Source organism: Dipteris shenzhenensis, chromosome 3 (genome assembly GCF_047967505.1).
Source record: "Dipteris shenzhenensis isolate YYH24624 ecotype China chromosome 3, Dip_SZ_1.0, whole genome shotgun sequence".
NCBI lineage: Eukaryota > Viridiplantae > Streptophyta > Polypodiopsida > Gleicheniales > Dipteridaceae > Dipteris > Dipteris shenzhenensis.
The window spans coordinates 33,027,659-33,048,095 of NC_141598.1; the positions used below are offsets into that span (position 1 = coordinate 33,027,659).

The window sequence follows — 20,437 nt, forward strand, 5'->3', positions numbered from 1 at the left end:
TATTGTTCTGCAAATACTTCTCATAGACTTACACATACGTAGCCTATAGACCTGCGAGATCTTTATGGCAGAGGATTAGAGTTATAGGTTGCTTCTATATACTTTCTAATATAGGCAAGGGTGGCTCGGGGGAGGCTCAAGGTAGCCTCGAGGAGCTTCGGGGTGCTTCGAGAGGGAAGAGCTTAGGAGATGCACTACATGCAGCGCGAAAATCACAACTCACAGTCAAAAAATAGTTCCAATCATCCGATTCGTGGAGCTCCAACCATCAGATTGTGACTGTGCATAGGTGGCATGTGTGACCAGAGGTCAGACCTACGCAACAGAGAGTGACATGGCTAGCACAGAATGCAGTGCCACAGGATAGGGTCGTGAGACACGTGATGACATGCAGAGTGGCACCGCTACTGACACAAGGGCAGAGGAGATTCTATCACGTGGGACACGTGGTGGCACACAAAGTGATGCGGGACACCCAGGGTGCCACGTGGTGCAATAAACTGCATACAGAGACAAAGAGAGAGAGAGAGAGAGAGAGAGAGAGAGAGAGAGATAGAGTTTGTGTGTGTGTGTGTGTAAGTGAGAGAGTGGTGAACTGAGGTGAGGAGCTTCTATAGCCCACCCTGAAGAACCCTGCTTGTCCAACCTCATTTCATGCCCCTGGACTTGCTATAATTTAGTCGCACTTGCCTCCCTCCTTAGGCTCTGATCTGTCAAATTTCCCTCACTTGTTGCTGAATTTATATTCACGATTCTCTATTTTTGCTGCTTGCCCCTTGTTCTTCTTCGAATCAGCCTTTGCTCTGCCTATAAACACTCACCCCCTTTCCCTTCCTTCTCATCTTCCATTTTCCCTATCCAGCTCTTCCTGTTTTATACCTCGCTTTTTTCTGCCCCTCCTTTTGTCCATAAACTTCTCCTTCCCAAACTGACTTCCATACAAACCAATGCTGCTCTTACAACGCATGCTAGAAAGGACTATGATCTAGAGGCAAAAAGAAGATGTACAGATTTAGATTGTGGTGAAATCGACATGGATATTGAAGCAAAATATATCTTTGACACTTTGAAAGATGACTTCCACCAATCACGCCAAGATTGGGGTAAGCCTATGCCACAGGTGACATACAAGATGAGGCTTCCGGCTCTGGTCAAGAATGTCTCAGAAAATTGGCTCAAACTGCAGTAATCATTTTCTTTTCAGGAAAGATTCCATCTGCAAATGATGTAGCACAATGGAATCAATCCATTTTGGGTGGATGCTATGTAGAGGGAGTGTACTTTGCTTCCCGCAGCTTTTATGAGATACACTTGACAGATGCTGTACAAAAGCAGAGATTGCTTGAGTTGTCCCCTCTGTTTTATGGTAGACAGATGGTTCATGCCATGCCATGGTCGCCAAACAAAGATTATCAAAGCCTTGTTCGACACCATTGTCCAGTCTAGGTGGAGGTGGTCAATTTTCCAGACTACATGAGACATGAACTGCCTGCACTGGTAGCAACCTTGGGCCAAGTGATTTGACCACCTTGTCCATACAGAAATTGAAACATGTTTTGTGTATTGTGGGACACAGATATCCCCACTCCTTCATTGCAGTGGAGGTTAAAGGACTGCCAATGGGACAGAAATATTTTGAATTGAAATGGGGGATCTTTGTAGGTGCTTGCTTTTCATGCCACAAGTTTGGCCATGTGGCTTCTGAGTGCCCTACTATATTGCATCCTCCCCCACCTACTGCCATTCCCCCTTCACAGATCAACTCGCTCAAAAGCAAGATAATCCTCCATTGAAGAACATGGATAAGAATGTTGCCAAGAATGGTAAATTGGTTGCATATATGCCTGCAACAGGAAGAGGAAAAGATAAAGGCAAGGAGAAAGCCAAGGATATTGATAATGATTGATAATTTCCAACAGCCCAAGAAAGTTTTGAGGCAGAGGCCTCTTTAGTCTCGATGCTAGGATGCGGCAGCCCCTACCCCTGGTCAAGCCTCCACTTCAGCCCCCTCTGCAGTCCTTCAAAACTGGGCTGCAATCCTTTAAAAAAATATTCCACTCTGTGAGTCAGAAGATGCATTGGCCTTTCACATTGAAAAAGAAGGGCTACAGCCTATGATGGCAGATGCATAGACTTTTATGTCTATATATTCTGGGTTTCTAATTCTTGTATATACTCCTATATTTGATACTATTACTTGTGTTACTTTTAATGTACAAGGCCTTTGCAATCCTTCTAAGTGGAGGCTGCTTTGGAATTATGTATTGACTAGGTAGCCAGATGTTCTTTGCTTGTAGGTTCATAATCAACATTCCATGGCTAGTCACGCTAGTTTTTTTGGGGGCTATGATATCTTTTATGCAGGTACTAAGGATTTCTCAGGCATTTGCATGTTGATCCGCCATGATTTACAGCCTGTGCTTGCCTTCAATGATCCTCTTGCCAGATGGAGGGTTGTATAGACATGTATCCAAGGAGAAATCTATGAATTTGTAGGTGTATATGCCTCTCAGTCTTGTGCAATAAGGGCTGCCATGTGGGAATCTATTGCATCCTATCCATGGAGGTCGATTGCCTTTCTTGGAGGAGATTTTAATAATGCCCCCTTGCCCATGGATAATACCACAGGCAGATCACATATGCTTCAGATAGAAAAGAGACAGTGGGCTCACCTTATGGCAGAGACTAAAGCAGAGGTTTATGGTTAACTTTGGAGCATGCTATGCCTGGCTACACTTATCATCACAATGCTTTGCACAATTATTGGGCTATGTTGGACAGATGGTATATATTCAATGCCCAATAGTTTTCCGAATTTACTCTCAAAACTTACTCTGGATCATTCATTGTCACTCTCAGATCATGCTCCATTGTGGATGACTCTAAGCTTTGGTCTACCCACAGATGATCTACCTGCACAGACCATTCGTCTCAAACATATTAATGCAACATATTTTCAGCATGCTCTGTTTAAGAATATGATCCACCATGCCATTGCTCCTCTCCAGATGCATGCTTCTCATGATGTGTCTTATGCATGGGAAGGCTTTGTGTACCGTGTTCAGCATGTTATTCACGATTATGGCAAAAATTTCATGGCTGATTGAGAAGGCAGGTGCACTATGCCAAACAACAGTTGCAATGCCTTACAGAGCTTTCTCATGTTCAGCCTCTGACTGACACCCAAAAAGATTCTATGTTGCATTTTTAGTTCCTGCTCCACGAGAATGATCAAAGAAAGCTCAATAAGTGGCAAGTGCGTGCAAGAATGAAGCCTCTCTTAGACAAAGGATGTTCTTCTAAATCCTTTTTTCAATGTTTGCATGCACACAGGCGGAAGAGTTCCTGTCTCAGATTGAGAAGATTAGATGGAACTTGGACACAATCTCTCTCTGAACTTGATGAAGAGTGCTTTGACCATTTTCAAAGGATGTTTGCTCCCCCTGCTGGCCCCACTCAGTCAATCATTGATGCCAGGGAAGTCCTATTGACTCAGGTATAGCCAATCCTGACAATGGACCATGCACTTCCTCTGGAGCAGTAATTTTATGCTCAAGAACTTCATGACGCATTGCTTCATCTTGGTAAAGGGAAATCTCCTGGATGGAATAGGCTCACAGTAGAATTTTATTTGGCTTTTTGGGATGATCTCAAACATGTGCTCCTTGCCATGATTAATGTAGCTTGGGACAGCCAGCGTGTATGCTTGCTTCCTGGAAGCATGGAATTGTCAAGCTCATCCCTAAGAGGCTTTTGTGTGAACATTTGATAGATTGGAGGCCAATTACTCTTATGCCTGTCATTTATAAATTAATCTCCAAAATGTTGGTTCATAGACTGCATAATATATTACATGATGGTGTCCATCCACATCAGTATGGATTTGTGCCCAAAACGTAGATCTATGATAACATTGCAAGTGCTATGACAGCCATAGAGTATACCAAGTACATAGAGCAAGATGTCCTCATTCTATATGTGGATATAGCAAAAGCTTTTGATACTGATCAATGGGATTTTATTGCACAAACAATGACACGGATGGGTTTTGGGCCCAAGGTAGTACATAAAATTTATTGGCTGTACATTGATTCATCTACTCAATGCATTTTGGGTAATCATGTATCTCAGCCATGGAATTTGGGCAGATCTGTCAGACAGGGATGTCCCCTTAGTGCTTTACTTTATGCCATTGCCACCCATCCTCTGCTCCTCTATTTGGATCATCTTACTACTCAGGGGAGACTGCAAGGATTGCAGCTACCAGGACAAAAAAACTTTTGTAGCACAAGCATATGCAGATGACTCTTTTTTCATGCTGCACAACACTCAATAAGAGCTGCAACTTCTCATGGATTCTTTATCTCTATATGGAATGGCAGCAGGTCTACATGTCAATTTTGAGAAATCAAAATTGATAGCCCTTAAACAAACTGATTGGCATGCAATTCTTTGGCCAGGTGAGATATTGGATTCTCATGCAATGGTCAAACATCTAGGATATCCTATCGGATGGATGGTTACTAGGAAGCAACAACTTCAATGGGTGTTTGACAAACTTTATGATAAGTTGCACTATTGGAAAATAGCCACTTGGCCACTTCATGTTCGTCTCAAAATAGTGCAATCTATTGTCATGGCCTATGTTCAATTCTTTTTGCCTTTGTTGCATTGGACTTCTCAAGAGATATCAGCATACATGTCACAGGCAATGAAGTTGCTTAGTCCTCCAAGAAGGCTCTCCGATTACTAAAAATGGAATATGTATGTTCTCCTTGGAAGAGTGGTGGATTGAATGTGCTCAACTTGCACCTACATGCCTTGTCTCATAAAATGTCACTGTTGTTGACCTTCTCACAGCAGGAACAGCCATGGACCCAGATGCTTGCTTACATGTCTAGGACTATGATGACACCTGCTTATGGTAAATGGGATGTGGACATATGGGACATATTCCTTGGCAACTTTATGGGGAAGATTCCAGAGTATCCTTTTACTACTGCTTTGATCCTTGATTGGAAGCAGGTTCTTTCCCGCATTAAATGGCCCCCCCCCAATCCAAGGGCCAACTCTCTTCATCAGGTAAGTTTATATTGGAGTGCTGTTTTTGACACTCCACTTGCATGTTAGGAGCCTATCAAGGCCTACAATTTGAGCAAAATGGATATCAGGCAAATACATGAGTGGTGGATGATCAAGGGTACATCCTTACTTTTCCCCAAGCTATGGCATATGGATTAGGCATGCATCACAAGCCTATTTGGCGAAAAATAAGGGAGATGTTACAACCTTTTTTGCCTATTTCTCCTCTTTCACAGGGTGATAGGTTGGCTGATTGGTCATTGTCTCTTGCTGGGCTGAACATTCCTCCTGTGCCTCTATGTAAACTCACATCCATTATTACTTATAGGCTACTGTAACCAAGGCCTTGGATACACAACTATGCTAATAATTTGCGGCATATGCAAAAACCATTTGCTTGGTGGACCAGGACTATGCATGCCTTATGGAAAATTAAGCTTCCTCTGAAGCATAGGCTTTTCCTCTGGAGATGCATCACGGGTACTCTGCCTGTAGGTGTTACTCTTGTCAAACGGAAGATTGCTTCAGCCACGGCCTTCTGTCTTCAATGTTCAGCGCTAGCAGAGATAGTACCACATCTTCTATGGTTCTGCCCATGCTCTAGGCTTTTGATCCAGAGGATTTCTCAGATGTTATGCCTTCATTTCCCAAATACCATCTTTGGGAGACTTTTTTGGATCTTTGGCAGATGTCCCACTCCAATATGATCTTACTCCCTTCTCCTTCATTGAGTTCGATATTGGGCTCTTTTGACTTTTTGGACTGCACATAATCTGGCATATTCGCAACAACAGTTCACTCACCCTATGAGTTCTTCGGAGCCTCCTTAAGGAAATCTATTTATGATGCCTGTAAGGATGGTGACCTAGACAGGACTTGCTTGGAGATAGTTTACTCTTGCTTTTGATGGAGACTCTCTGCTTTTGGAGAGACATTTTGTATTACCTGACTTTGTAATATAAGCTACTCAAATTACCCAAAAAAAAAAAAGTGTGTCTAAGTGAGAGAGAGAGAGAGAGAGACAGAGAGAGAGAGAGAGAGAGAGAGAGAGAGAGGGAGGGGGGGGAGAGAGAGAGAGGGGGGGGAGAGAGAGAGAGAGAGAGAGAGAGAGAGAGAGAGGAAGAAAGGAAAGAGAGTTAGAGAGAGAGAGAGAGAGGTAGGAAGACAGGAGAGAGAGTTAGAGAGGAAGGAGAGAGAGAGAGAGATAGAGAGAGAGAGAGAGAGGTAGAAATAAAGGAGAGAGAGTTAGAGAGGGAGGAGGGGGAGAGAGAGAGAGAGAGAGAGAGAGAGAGAGAGGAAGAAAGGAGAGAGAGTTAGAGAGGGTGGAGAAAGAGAGAGAGAGAGAGAGAGAGAGAGAGAGAGAGAGTAAAAGTAGAAGTAGAATTTATTAGCTTCCTCGGGGGGCCAAAAAATGACTCATGGGACCCGTCTCGATACAATGTAAAAAGAGTCTCCTCAAGGAGAGGGGTCAGGAGTCTATGAGTTCCTGACGACAGGTAAAAAGACGAGTGACAAAAGATCCCAATGCTGTCGGAGAGGCAGTGAAGAAAACTGATGTCAACTGAGCAGACTCCCCCAGTATCTGCTGGTAGTCCTCCTTGATATGTGCATATCAGGGGCATTGTAGAGTGAGAGAGAGAGAGAGAGAGAGAGAGAGAGAGGGGGGGGGGTAGGAAGAAAAGAGAAGAGAGAAGGGGGAGGAGAGAGGGAAAGAGAGAGAAAGTTAGAGAGGGAGGAGAGAGAGAGAGAGAGAGGGGTAAAAAGGAGAGAGAGTGGAGGTAGAAAGGAGAGAGAGAGAGAGAGAGAGAGAGAGAGAGAGAGGGGGGGGGGGAGAGAGAGAGAGAGAGAGAGAGAGAGGTAAAAAAGGAGAGAGAGAGGAGGTAGAGAGAGAGAGGGAGTGAGTTTGATTAGCCTGATGAGGCCACGGGTTGAAGGACCAAGGACTATGGGTATGGCTACTTGGCTCCTCTTGCGATTCTATGGTTATCATATGCTGAGAATTGATTATGTCTATTACGTTTTTGTGCGAGGATAAAGGATGAGAGCCCTTATGTATTCGCAAGGTTTCCAATCATCTACAAGGTGGTATGTTTTTGTATGTGATGGGACGTGTATAGATCATTGTGCACTGAGGTCAAGGAACCCTTCGAACTAATCGAAACTAGGTGCCATGAGATATTCACAAAACCACCCAAAAAGGATCTCCTATGATTACTAATTGCTCGAATGATGCACGATCTTTACATAAAGCTTTTTGACAGCCATGGAAGCTTGGGCTTGATCTTTCATGGATTGAAGGAATTGTGTAGGTGAAGGGATGATTGCCACTGACAAAGAACAAAAGAAAGAAGTAGAGCTTACAAAGGCGGTGGGCTCATCAAAAGGATGTTTGGACCTTAGCAGAATCCCAATAATGACTTAGAAATTATTACTGAACAAGAAGATAGGAGGCAGACATGCAAGTGATAAAAAGTGAGGGGGAAGTAGATGCAACAATTAGGGAAGAGTCCATGCAAGAGAGGATGAGAAGCCCATTCAGTCTTATAGTTTAATTGACTTTAATGGGAGTGCTCTGTGTTGCAAGGTTACAACAACTTTGGTTTGGCCTTGGACAATTGGAGAAGGAAGTAGAACGTAGGTAAAGCATGATCACCATGTGCACTAGATCTGGATGCCAAGTCACCATTAATAATTTCTGATGATGCATACCTTCACATGGCTATTAAGATCTTTCATAAATTGGAGGATTCATAAATATTGTTCATCATTGTTTGCCCTTAGAATTATGTGCATATATTAGGTGATTTGTAAAGTTTCAATGTAGCTATAAGTTGACTCTTTTTCTAACCAAGGCTCATTGAGTTAAGTTTGCAAGATCCAATGTCTACGTATGTCCGTTCTAAAGCTTGGACCCTAGGTGAGAAATATAAGATCTATCCATTTGTTGATCCTATGTAAGTAGACCGCCAAGCTCATTTTGTTCCTTGAAATTAAACATAACCTTAGATCCCAACCTTATGACCGATTTCAAGGTAACCTTAGATCCCAACCAAGCTTCAATCCCATCATAGATGGGTCAAAATACTCGTTGGGAAGTAATGGTCATCCTCTTTATTGACTATCAGAGAGAAGCCTAGATGACAACTTTAGATATTTTAGAGGAGGCCTTCAGCAAAGTTGGACTAGGATCTGTAGGAAGGACTTGGACAACGCCCACTGCTTGACCTTTAGTAGAGTTGGACTAGGATCCATGGGAGTGGTCTTGGCCGGCGCCCACTGCTTCAGATCCTTTGCCCTTTTTACAATATTTAATGAGGATGAAATACAAGATTCAACAGAGAGATATTCATCACAAAGGGATTATTGGGCAACTCTTGGTGAGGTTCTGGACCATTTTTGGGGGATCAATAAAGCTAAGTTAAGTTTCATACTTTCTTTGGCTTACCATACACAAAGCATTTTAGTGGGCTCATGGTTACAACAAATTGGTAGGCGTTCTCCTTATTTGAGATGTCAGCTTGTAGAGGAATCCTACAAGCATTGCTTATGGAGCTGTCACATTGCCAAGGCAGTTTGGACTGGTGTTTTTAGATTGTTCTCTTACGTCACATCCAAGCCTTTTATTATGACATGGGAAGTAGCTATATGGGGCAGAGGGTCTGGTTCCTTTGCATTATATGAGTCTTAGCCTGGTGGCCATGCTTTCTTCATGCAATGTTGGCGAAGACATGGTCCTATAGAGCTTAGCATCATGGATCCACAAGATTTGTTTTTAATTCCTTAAAGGATTCCTTACCTTCTTGACAGGCTGGTTTGGGTTGGGAGGTGGTATGTAGCATTACATTGTCATGTATCTAGTGTTCAATATGTGCACGTGTTTTATGCAGCTAGCCATGTACTTCTACTAATATACTATCCACTATTTGGGATGATCTTATTTTCACCATCAAGAGTCAATGGGACACATGTATTGGGTCCTCTATAGCGGTACAAGAGAGATTGATCTCATTTCATGAGGACCTAGGATTGTTCCCTTTTCTTCCACTTGACACCACTTGGGATGTCATGGCACTATAGACCCCTTCGCCATTTTGTCATATTGTAGAGATTAAGGATAGAGTCTTACTCTCCCACCTCTTGTATAATTTATTTTCTCTTACTGTTCCCACTCTGGTCATCTCTCCCATCACTCATGAGTGCAGCGGCGTGAAGCTTAGGCTCATGCGATGCCTTCCCCTCCTCGCCCCCTCTATGGCCCCCTCTATGGCCCTCTTAGCCTTGGTTTGTTGCTATCGATTGTTGTGGTGGCTAATTGACCTGTTTCTCTTTCCAATTCGGATGAGCCCTTGGTCCTCTTGGTCATCACACTTTTGTGCTGGTTGACATACATTATCTTCATACTTGAATGTTGCTCTTGGTCCTCTTGGTTGTCATTGTTTTTACAGCAGGCTGACTTGCTACATCTCTAGAGTTGGACGTGGCTAAGGCGATAGGTTGTGCTGTTTTTGTTTCGAGCTCGAGGCCAGCAAGTCCCTCTACTTCATGCGCTATTCTTTGTTTACCCTTACTTCCCTTACTCATCAACACTCTTCGGGAACGGTGTTAGGTATCTTCTTCCCCCCTTTTTTTCAATCGGACCCCATTGCAACACTGGAGCGCTTTCACGGGGTTTTGGTTGTTCTTGATAGGCTGAGGATTGTTTCTCTTTGCATATGCTCGTTTTTTTGTTTCTTTGTAGAGTTTGTGGGATAGATTACTCTCCCACCTTTGTTTTAGCCATTTTGAATGGAATACATTGTTGTTTTAAGTTAATGTAACTATGAAGTATTCATATCAATATAGGATTAATATAGAGCTATTTGAAATCTAGTACATCTTATATTTCTTTTTAAAGAATCTTTGAAATTTCCTATGCATTATTTTAACTTCAAGTATTATTTATTGAGAACATATGACATTTGACGAATGTAGTTTGCAAGTATTGTTTCCTCGTATGAATCAATTTTGAGACCTCATCTCATGTACTTCTCCATGAGCATATATGATATAAGTTTGAAGAAAGGAGCTGCACCTCTTGTGACTATTGCAATCATGAATTGATCATTGTTGTCTCTTCAGAGACATCCAATAAAATCGGAGCAATACAAAGAAGATTAGCATGGTCCCTACATCCAATAAAATTGGGGCAATACAGAGAAGATTAGCATGGCCCCTACGCAAGGATAACATGCACAAATCAAGAAATGGTCCAAATGAATTGTTCATTGTCTTTTCCTAATACATTGAGGGCAATCGAGACTAGTCGCTTTGACTTTATCTCATTACCAATTGCAGTTACTTGATCTCCGATCCCCTTCAATCTAACTAAGTAGATTGGCTCTTTCTTACTCTGTAGCTTTGAAGCTATATTCACTGATTTTCTAGTAAGGTGATCTTGGACATGTTATTGCCATTGAAATGAGCCTTCCAAGCTTTCACTGTAGATGTCTAACCTTGAAGGATATATATCATGACATTGAAATTTATTATATTCAATGCTAGATGGGTCTTCTCATCCCAATCGGATTGTTGCTTTCTGAGAGCTCTTGAAGTTGATTAAGAGTGAGGGAGCATTGGTAATGGGTCTTTGCAATTCACTCCAAATTGTTAAGAAAGCAAAATTTTTAGGCAAGCCCTTCCTTATGTGGTCAAGCTTAATGACATTGATCAATGTTGGTATTCAAGATGGATGTAAGTGTTGCTATATAGCACGCTATCTTTGGAGCCTTAAAAGAGGTAGCACTAAAGTGATGCTTCTTAGTGAGGATTAAAGGCACTTGTTGTTGCATTTTGGGCACATAAACTCAATTTCACTGAACATGAAGCAGACAAAACTGTGTAAGAAGTTTTATGTTATACATCTGATGCATCTACTCGATGACCCACAAGCATTGCAATTTGTTACTAGATTTTGATACTTTTTAAGTTATCGATTAGTATAGTGCCTAGATACATGTGCATCAATAATAATGACTAGCAAGTTTGGCTCAACCAAGCTCATCTATTTATGCATAGGGTCCTGTAGCGCTTGTTTGCTACAAGGTAGTGTAGGCCGTGAGCAGTTTGCTCTGTCAATCAGCCACCCTTTTTTGTATCCTATTTTTTTTCTTAATACAAGTTGGCATTTTATTTATTAAAAGAAACAAAAACAATGACTAGCAAGCATATCTAAGTGGCACTACTATCCAAGTTTTATGTTAGACATCTGATGCATCTGCTATATGAGTTGTAAGCATTGCAATTTGCTCCTAGATTTTGCTACTTTTTAAGTTCTCGATTAATATAGCACCGAGATGTAATCACAATTACCAACAAGCATATCTAAGTGGCATCGCTACCCAACTATGGAGCATTGTTTCAAAGAAACAAACTATTTAGCATTACTACTCATGTAAGTGCTAGTGCTAGCTGCTTAACTAGTAATGAAGTAGCACACACATATAACACTATTACAATGTTTATAAAGTAGGGAACTAGCATTCACAAAATGATTATTAAAAAAAAGTGGATGAAGATGCATCTTGTATGGGATGTAAGACAATAGGGTATGTAATAAAAGGTGCCATGGACTGATCCTTCCACTCATGATGTAGGCTTGCATATGCACTATTCATGCACTTAATTTCATGTAAAGCCTTGAAGTCTCCAAGAACCTTAGATTTTGATAGTTGAATGTGTTTTCATCATCATCGGAGAAAGTCATGGGACTTTGTGCTCAAATCCTACTCAAGATGGCAGCCTTGTTAGTAGTGAGTGAATTTGCATGAACCCTAAAAGTTGTTTGCAATGGATGTTGGGATGATGGACGAAGCACATGTGGTCATAGGCACTCTTAGTCTCTTTAAGAATTGATAGTTTTTAAAAACTTTTTTAAACAAGAACATGCCGGCTTTTATTATTTGCAAAAAGAGAAAAATTACAAAATTTGGTCAAGAAAGAAGGGCAGGCTGCCCACGACCAATACCATATAGGTATAGTACTAACCTAAAGCCATATTCAGATCTTTCAAACACATTCCCACTAAGACATCCCTCCTTTCCACCAATTTGCTCATATCCAGCATCAAAGATTTAGTCAAGGCCAGCACTGCATCTTCTCTATAGCCTACCCCCACCTGTACTTTAAAGACCAATTAATTCCTAACATTCCACATTGACAAAAACACCACCGCACGAACACTCCCAGCATGCCGCCAAAGTCGATGGCATTCTAGACACATTCCCCAACACCACCATCTTCCAATTAGCGCCTTCAAAGACCCACTCTTCTTATCTTAGTAGCAACCACAGGCCAAATCCTTCTTGTGACAACTGCACATGCCCACACAACTCCCACAAAGTACACGCAAAGGGCTTGAAGTTGCGTACTTCCTCATTTTGCCCCTCTGAGGCAACCATAAAAACTCATAGTTACGGGTGGCATTTAGATGGACATATGGGGCATTCTGATAAAGGTATCTTGCATGTTATTCTCATGGAGTAAGGGGAAAAGAAGCAGAGCTTGACTCAGCTTATGGAGTAGCCGTTGTTACTGTTGCGTCTTTCCTCTTATCTTCTCAAGTCAAGTCTTTGCTCGGCCTTTGTCCTTGCGCACAGGAGCCTGGGCAATGGTGAGATGAGGGCGGGGGGGAGGGGGTAGGGTGGGCAAAAGCTGAGGTGCAAGTGAGCTAGTGAACATATTTTTGAAGACTAAACAATAAGCTCTTGAACATATGTGTGATGGGATTCAAGATGCAAGACTATATAAACGCACACATGAATATGACTTTTAAAGCTTTAGGCTTCCTTCTTCTTCTTCTTATGGAGCTGCTCCTTCTTCTTCTTCTTCTTCCTCTTCGGCGTTTGCCCTCCCTCACCTTCTTCCTCTTCTTCTGGAGCCCTCTCCGCAGAAAATTCGACTTCGGTTTTTCCCCTTAAGCTCCCCTCCCTCCCAAACCCTTGCCCTTTCCCCCGTCTCTTCCACAATGATCCCCGTGTCGAATTTCGATCAGCATGCTCGCAAATTCCTGGACCCGGAATTGTGTATCCTTTGCCAGATTCACTCGTCGATTGTGTCTAAGCGGCACCAAAAAGACTGCCAAAAAACGCACATACAGAGAGCTCGACAGAGAGAGAGAGAGAGAGAGAGAGAGAGAGAGAGAGAGAGAGAGGAGTAGGCTTGCTTGTTTTTGCAACCAGTTGTGTTTTTGTAACCAGTTTTCCAACTTTCCTCATTCTTTTCTTTGACTCTTCATCGTAGCTATGCAGAACAGGTATCAATTGGCTACCGAAGTACGCGACAGCATCGAAATTGTGCATACTTCCGAGTATCTGAATTTTTTGAAGAGCTACTTTCGTGTCTTCTCAACTGTCTTGACGCAGCTTACAAAGCCTCAGTCCACCGATAGTATAGAGCACAAACTTAGGAACGTGATAATTGAGATTTTGAATAGATTACCCCACAGCGAAGTCATACGACCCTTTCTGCAAGATCTGCTCAAACTTCTGATGCACGTATTGACTTCCGACAACGAAGAGAATGGATTAATTTGCTTGCGGATCATATTCGAGTTGCATAGAAGCTTCAGACCTGCTTTGGAGCCTGAAGTTCAACCCTTCTTGGAGTTTGTTTGCAAGGTGCGTAAACCGTCGTTGCCATTTTTGTTATCCTTGGAAGTTCTCTCGAGCTTGTCTGCCGGGCGAATGGCAAGTAAAAGTTGTGTCCATGCCCGTAAAACATGCAATACAGTTAAAATACGTAACGTAGGGGGAATTGTTTACAAGTGTGAAGTCATCAAGGGAGCCGCATCACGTCTTTTCAATCGAAGACGTGCTTATCTATCACGGACACAACTTTTTTTCTCCGCTTACACATTTCCTTCTCGCACCAAGCAGTGTAGAATTCCATAAGCTCTTATGAGCGTTTTGTGTTGCAGATTTATCAGAATTTCAAAGCAACCGTAAACTATTTTTTCGAGGATGCAAATGCTTCTGATAGTCAACTTGCAGCCTCTCAACATAATCTTGGCTACATCGGACCACAGAGACCAGCGGGTGGCCCTATTCCTGGGCAATTGAATCCAAGCACTCGTTCATTCAAAATAGTCACAGAATGCCCTCTCATTGTCATGTTCCTTTTTCAGCTGTACCCTCGATATGTTCAATCCAACATTTCTATCTTATTGCCACTGATGGTGACAGCAATTTCTATCCCTGGTCCACAGCAAGTATCTTCAAACCTCAAGAACCAATTTACTGAGCTGAAAGCGGCTCAAGTTAAGGTGTGTTCATGGCTGTGAGCATGTCTGATGCAAATTTGGCTAATATACTGCTCTTTTTTCAACTTTTCATTGACGAATATTAAGGTCACTCTCAGCAGTTGTGATGCACGCAATAACTTTATCAGCTGCTGCTTTATGTTTTATGCGATTGCAGACGGTCTCTTTTTTAACGTACCTGTTGCGAAGCTTTGCCGATTGTATTCGACCTCATGAAGACAGTATTTGCAAGAGCATCGTCAATTTGCTTGTAACCTGTCCCGATTCTGTTTCTATACGCAAGGTCTATGTCTTTGTTAGGCCAGAGCCTCTCCTTAATTATCCCTCTTGGCATCCGCAGTGAAAGCTTAACTTACTTTTTTCACTTTACTTTGTTATTGGTATTTGGAATTAATGGATGAGATCATAGAACGTTTTGGGTGTGCTGACAGGATGGGTTGCTTGTCTATTTTGCAGGAACTGCTAGTAGCAACACGGCATGTTCTTGCAACTGATTTTAGACGAGGCTTTTTCCCCCTCATAGACAAGATATTGGAAGAAAGGTAATGGACCGCTTTATTTTTCTGCTTTGTGAGCACATGCTTTGTACGCGAGAATTATACTTTATTATTGGATTTTTGTTCTGGGTTTTAACTGGATGGAGGGAGTATGATAACGTATTTGTGTTCTATTTAGGGTATTGGTTGGAACAGGACGTGCTTGTTTTGAAACACTGAGACCACTAGCATACAGTATCCTTGCAGAGCTCATACACCATGTGCGCCTTGAACTAAAGCTTGCTCAGGTGATCAAATTTCTAAGCCCAATCGAAGCTTAGTTTTTGAATTGCCCAACTTTGACAAACTTTCATCATGTCTCACAAAGTTGCGTATGAAGTTCATATTCTGCGTTGCTTATCATTGAGAAGTTACATTAAATGTCATTGCATTCTAGCTGAATCTTAACAGCTCATTTAGAGTGAATTGAACCATCGATCATCCAATGTCACCATCTGTTGTGAATGTGACTCAAGCTTACGTCTGTAAACCATCAGTCTTGTTATACTTTTGTCATGGGCTCTGCAGTCAAGTTTACGTATTTGTGATTATTGTTTACAGCTCTCTCGAATCATATATTTGTTTTCAAGGAATATGCACGACTCTTCTCTTCCACTGGCCGTCCAAACCACCTGTGTACGCTTGATGTTGAATCTGGTACGGGTCTAAAAAGCTATTCCTTCTAATTAAAAACTTGTGTAAAATCAAATTGCTATGCTGTGATGTTGCTACTCAATCCAGTTATTTGTCATTGTTTTTTCTTCGATGGCTAAATTTTTCGCAAGAGCATTATTTTTATGTCCCAAAATTCCACATATTATTTGGGCAGATTCAAGGGTCTTTGATTGAAGGTTTGTTAGAACTTTGAATGCTGGTACACTCCAGTGCCAAAGATTGGCTTGTGCAGGAACATGCTCTAACATGGTAAACGTGTGGTCAATTTGAGTAAATGAGAATTTAAGTTTCTATAAGGGTTGTGGTTGTATCTTCAAGGCTTGTTTGCGCTCAAGAAGCAATGTTAATACTATATTTAATCTTAAATGATGCTGCACTTCTCTCTCTCTTTTCTTGCACCACTCTGTGCTTGCGTGCGCGCGCACAGAGAGAGAGAGAGAGAGAGAGAGAGAGAGAGAGAGAGCTTAAGGAGGCCTCGCAGGTTTATGACACAAGCTACAATCAAGTGAGTGACTTGTACAAGCTGCTGTGGGCTGATGCAAAGGGCTCACTAAGGCCCTTGCAGAGTGCTATACTAGAAAAATCAAAAGTTCAAAAAACTTGTAACTCAGACCTACTACTAAAAAAAAACTCAAAAGGCATAAGCAACTGCCTCCAGTGAGATGCATGGATATCTCGGAGTTGCATCTGTCGTGTTGTCTCACACTGTGGTAGGGGGCATGGTCTCCATACGGAGATCTTTGTATCTGGCATGCTATGTCGAGAGTAACCCCTTGGGCTCTGGCACTCCCCTCGGAGAAAGGCTGAGATAGGTTGGACCTCCATAGTGTGTGGTCTGGTCAGTCTCTGAGATTTGTGCCGTGCTTTGTGATGTCTCCTCCTGCTGGTCCACTCTGTCGTCATGTCATCTATCTCCTCATCCACACCATTGCGTCCCAGGGCTGTAAAGTGTAGAAATTTGCAATCGGTCGCTCTGCTACATCCGTCTTTATCTCAAGTAGCATTGTTGGCTCAGACTCTTTAATCTGGCTCAGCAGAGTCATCTTTGTGTCGCCGCATCTCCATCAAATAGAGACTGACACAGACTTGGTCTTGAATCGGGAGAGTAGTCCTTCTTGGAATAAACAATGGTATTGCCCCCAGATCTCATAGTAAACTGGACAAATGCATAGAAAGTGCTCCTTTGTCTCCATCCCTCCCAATGTGCAAAGCCTGCATATCCACTGCTCTCTAGGCGTGCATGCAGCTCTACATGTCTTGATCCTCAACAGATGAGACGAAACTCGAATCTGCCTTATGGCAATCTCACAATGCATGTGAGATGCTCCATGTATGGGGGTCTGATGATCAATCTGTCTTGTGATACTCTAGAAATGGTCAATGTCCAACTAGATATTGGTGGGGAACTCCTGGTTTTCCCGTGGTCCGTGCTTGTAGTAGATCTAGCATATGATCCGGTTGATCTCATCTCGTGGAATCAGGGAGGATGGAAAGGGTGGGAGTCAGTCCATCTGAACACCTTGACTGGCAAACCATTTGGAGATACGTGCATACCAAGCCGTGCTGACCCCTCTGTCTGCTAGTTGTTTGGATGACTGTAGTGCCAATCTCGGCAAACTTCAACTAGGTAGAGCCCAAACCCCTGTGAAGATATGTCACTGTCTGAAAGATGGCATCAATTTGGTGTGGTGTCATGGCGGACTCTACTTGTACTATCTAAATTTTTTTGGGGGGGGGAGTTGGACTTCCTTTGAGCAAAATTGTATGAGCGAGGTTTTATGAGCGATTCAAGATTAGCAATACACTCAAGGAGTGTTTAGTAGAGAAACTACCTTGGAAATTCATTCTCTCTCTTCATTTTCATTATGGAGTGTTTAGTAGAACACATTTTAGAGATTGTCTATTCTATTAAGTTGTAAAGCTGCTCCTGCGAGCCCTCCCCCTCCCTCCCGCAACCTCTACCCCCCCCTAGCTCACCCCCGCCTCGACCGCCCTCACCCCCTTGCCTCTCCGCCCTCACCCCCTCGCCCTCCGCCTCACCCCCGCCTTGGCCGCCTGCACCCCCTCGCCTCTCCACTCTCACCCCCTCACCCCTCCGCTCTCACCCCCTCGCCTCTCCGCCCTCACCCCCTCGCCTCTCCGCTCTCACCCCCTTGCCCCTCCGCCTCACCCCGCTGCGCCCTCCCCCGCCCTCCCCCGCCCTCACCCTTCGCCTCTCCGTCCTCATCCCCCTCGCCCCTCTGCCCCACCCCGCTCCCTCGCTACACCTCACCCCCCCCTAGCCTCTCCGCCTCACCCCCCCGCCCCCCCGCTTCGCCCGCTCCCCGCCCCCCGCTTCGCTCCCCCCCGCCCCCCCGCTTCACCCCCCCGCCCCCTTGCTACGCCTGCCCCTCGTCCCTCCCGCCCTTCCGCCCCGCCCCTTCGCTTCCGCCCTTCCGCTCCGCCCCCTCCCGCCCTCCCGCCCCGCCCCACCCCCACTCCCGCCTCTTCACCTCACCCGCCCTCCATCCTCAGCCCCCACCCCCGCCACCTCCGCCTCCCGGCCTCCCGCCCTCGTTTCCACCGCCCTCCATCCTTCTCGCTCTCAGGTCTTGCTGCCGAGCTGTGGCCGATTGTCAGGGACCTGGGCTCCCACTTTGGCTGGGTTATGCACGACACTTTCGCCGACGCGGTGACTACGGCAGGAGCCCCCCGAGTCCGTGTGGCTGTGGTGGACCCTGCGACTCTCCCTGAATGGATCGAGATCGTGACAGATGCCGGCAGCATCACCCAGAGCATGGTAGTCACCGGACAGCCAGGCCAGTGCCTGAGGTGTCACGGCTTTGGGCACTTGGCTGCTATTTGTCCACGATTCGCCAGTTCCTCTCGGCCCCCCCCGCCCCCTCCCCCTCCGCCCCCTCCCCCCCCCTCCGGGCAGCCACGTCAGGAGGAGCAGAGGCAGCCGGAGTCCGGTCCAGAGTTAGCTGGCGGTTGGACTGAGGTCAGAAGGAAAAGAGTAAAGAACAAGAAGATTTCCGATAAAGGCAAGGAGGCAGAGGTTACCCAACCTGCAGCAGCACCTCAGAGACCTGACAGGCAGCCGCCCCAGGGTCCTGGGAGAGCTTCTTCTTCGACGGTAGCCCGCCCTCCACAGCCTCAGGTCCCCCTCTCTTCCGCTCCCCAGCCCCTTTCCACTCAGTCCCAGCCCCTTCCCCAGTCGCACCCCCCTCTTCCCGACCTGTAGCTTCAGCCCCCGCCTCTTCCTCTTCAGTCTCCTCCTCTTCCTTCTCAGCCCCAGCCCCAGGTGCAGCCCCATCCCCCCCCCGCCTCTCTCAGCTCTCTTGCAGTGTCAGCTGTACCGATGGTTCCTCAGCCGAGGGCAGCCCCCACTCCCCCTCCTCCACCCCCCCCCGCTAGTCGCCTCCGTGGAGTCTGAGTTGCCTACCCCCCAGCCACCTCCCCCTTCCCCTCCACAGGCAGGACACCTTGAATCTACACCACCACTGGAGCAGGCTTCCCTGTCCGCTAGCCCCTCAGTTGCAGACTCTGGTGGGCCTCAGCTTCAGGAGAGAGAGCTTCCTCGCGACTTTTACAGATCTGGCCCCTGGGACTACTTGGATGTGGCCGACCTTGGGACCTTCCCTGCTTGTCTCGACATCAGTAGCTTCCTGCTCCGCAAAGGGGCGGATGGGAGGATCGCAGCCTTGGCCCCGAGGGATGGCCCTAGCTTTGCTTTCACGTTCCTCAGCGACGGCACCGAGACTTGGACAGACGACTTGGTCTGGGAGGCTCTCAGAGAGCAGACGCACGCTCAGGTTTGCTCCTGGATAGGCCCGTCCGGTGGACAGCTTCTCGAGACTTAGTGGTCCGAGGGTGACGTGCGCTTGCGGTGGCGTTGCGCCGCCAAACGCTTCAGATTGATTGTGATCCTCAGGCCCCCTCTGTCATGGCCCCTCCCCCAGGATGTCAGAGCCTGGACCCCTCAGAAACTCCGAGCCTTCTACGGGATGACTACTTCAGAGATCTCGAGTTGGCTCGAGAAAGCATTTGCTCATGGCACGAAAGGCCTCTTGCCTTTGCTAAAGGTGTTGAAGAACGGGCAGGACGACCCCGCCTCCCCCTCCAAACCTTCTCATAAGCGTCAGTGCCTCCATTCCGAAATGTCAGCTTCTTCATCGACATCTGCCGCGAGCAGACAGTTGTTCGCAGCCTCCCAGTCCTCACCATGAGCCTACACCTTGTCTCCTGGAATGTGAACGGGTTTCATTCTTCTGGCACCCGTGGTCCTAGGAAGCTCATTTTGAGACAGGAACTTTAGCCAGCAGTGATTGGCCGTTTGGATATACTTCTGCTCCAGGAGCACAAGCTTTCTGTGGCTCATTCCTGTAGCTGCGGGAAGATTCTCCCTGGACGTTCTCACACTTATTGGGAGCCCTTGATCGGCGCACAGGGGCGGAGTGGAGGTGTCTGTACTTCCGTGTGCGAGCAGTTAGCCCAGGGAGTTTTTGGTCATGGCACGTTGATCCCAGGCTGTGCCCTTTGGGTAGGCCTGGAGTTGGAGGGTTCCAGAATAGGAATCCTCAACATTTATGGTCCCACAGACATCCGGTGCAGAGCCACCTTCTGGAGGACACTCACAGGGATTCTCCCAGACATGGATTCCTGGATTGTTGGAGGTGACTTCAACAATCTGGAGACCTTGGAGGACCAGCAAGGCAGAGGACCAGAGTTTACAGGTATGTCTCAGGCAGAGCAGTCCGCTTGGGACTCATTTATCTTCGCGACAGGAGGTAGGGACAGCTGGAGAGACCCGTCCTTCCGTCGTCGGCACGGGAGCTTGGACTTCTCGTGGGGCTTCCGCAGGGAAGGA

At 45.4% G+C, this 20,437-nt stretch overlaps 1 protein-coding gene and 1 non-coding gene across 2 annotated transcripts in view; both read left to right on the top strand.

Annotated features, from left to right (window-relative positions):
- The first annotated feature begins 10,238 nt into the window (after nucleotides 1–10,238).
- LOC147903682 (U6 spliceosomal RNA) lies at nucleotides 10,239–10,340 on the top strand. The gene has a single exon (XR_015540834.1). It is a non-coding gene; the product is annotated as a U6 spliceosomal RNA (small nuclear RNA).
- Nucleotides 10,341–12,966: 2,626 nt separating this feature from the next.
- Nucleotides 12,967–20,437, top strand: part of LOC147903683 (uncharacterized) — a 164,078-nt gene continuing 156,607 nt past the window's right edge. Inside the window, exons 1-7 of the mRNA XM_087400552.1 lie at nucleotides 12,967–13,142; nucleotides 13,360–13,736; nucleotides 14,036–14,380; nucleotides 14,535–14,660; nucleotides 14,834–14,919; nucleotides 15,053–15,161; nucleotides 15,475–15,570. Of these exons, the coding sequence (XP_087256678.1) occupies nucleotides 13,085–13,142; nucleotides 13,360–13,736; nucleotides 14,036–14,380; nucleotides 14,535–14,660; nucleotides 14,834–14,919; nucleotides 15,053–15,161; nucleotides 15,475–15,570 (1,197 nt within the window). The 5' untranslated portion in view covers nucleotides 12,967–13,084. The remainder of the gene's footprint in view (nucleotides 13,143–13,359; nucleotides 13,737–14,035; nucleotides 14,381–14,534; nucleotides 14,661–14,833; nucleotides 14,920–15,052; nucleotides 15,162–15,474; nucleotides 15,571–20,437) is intronic.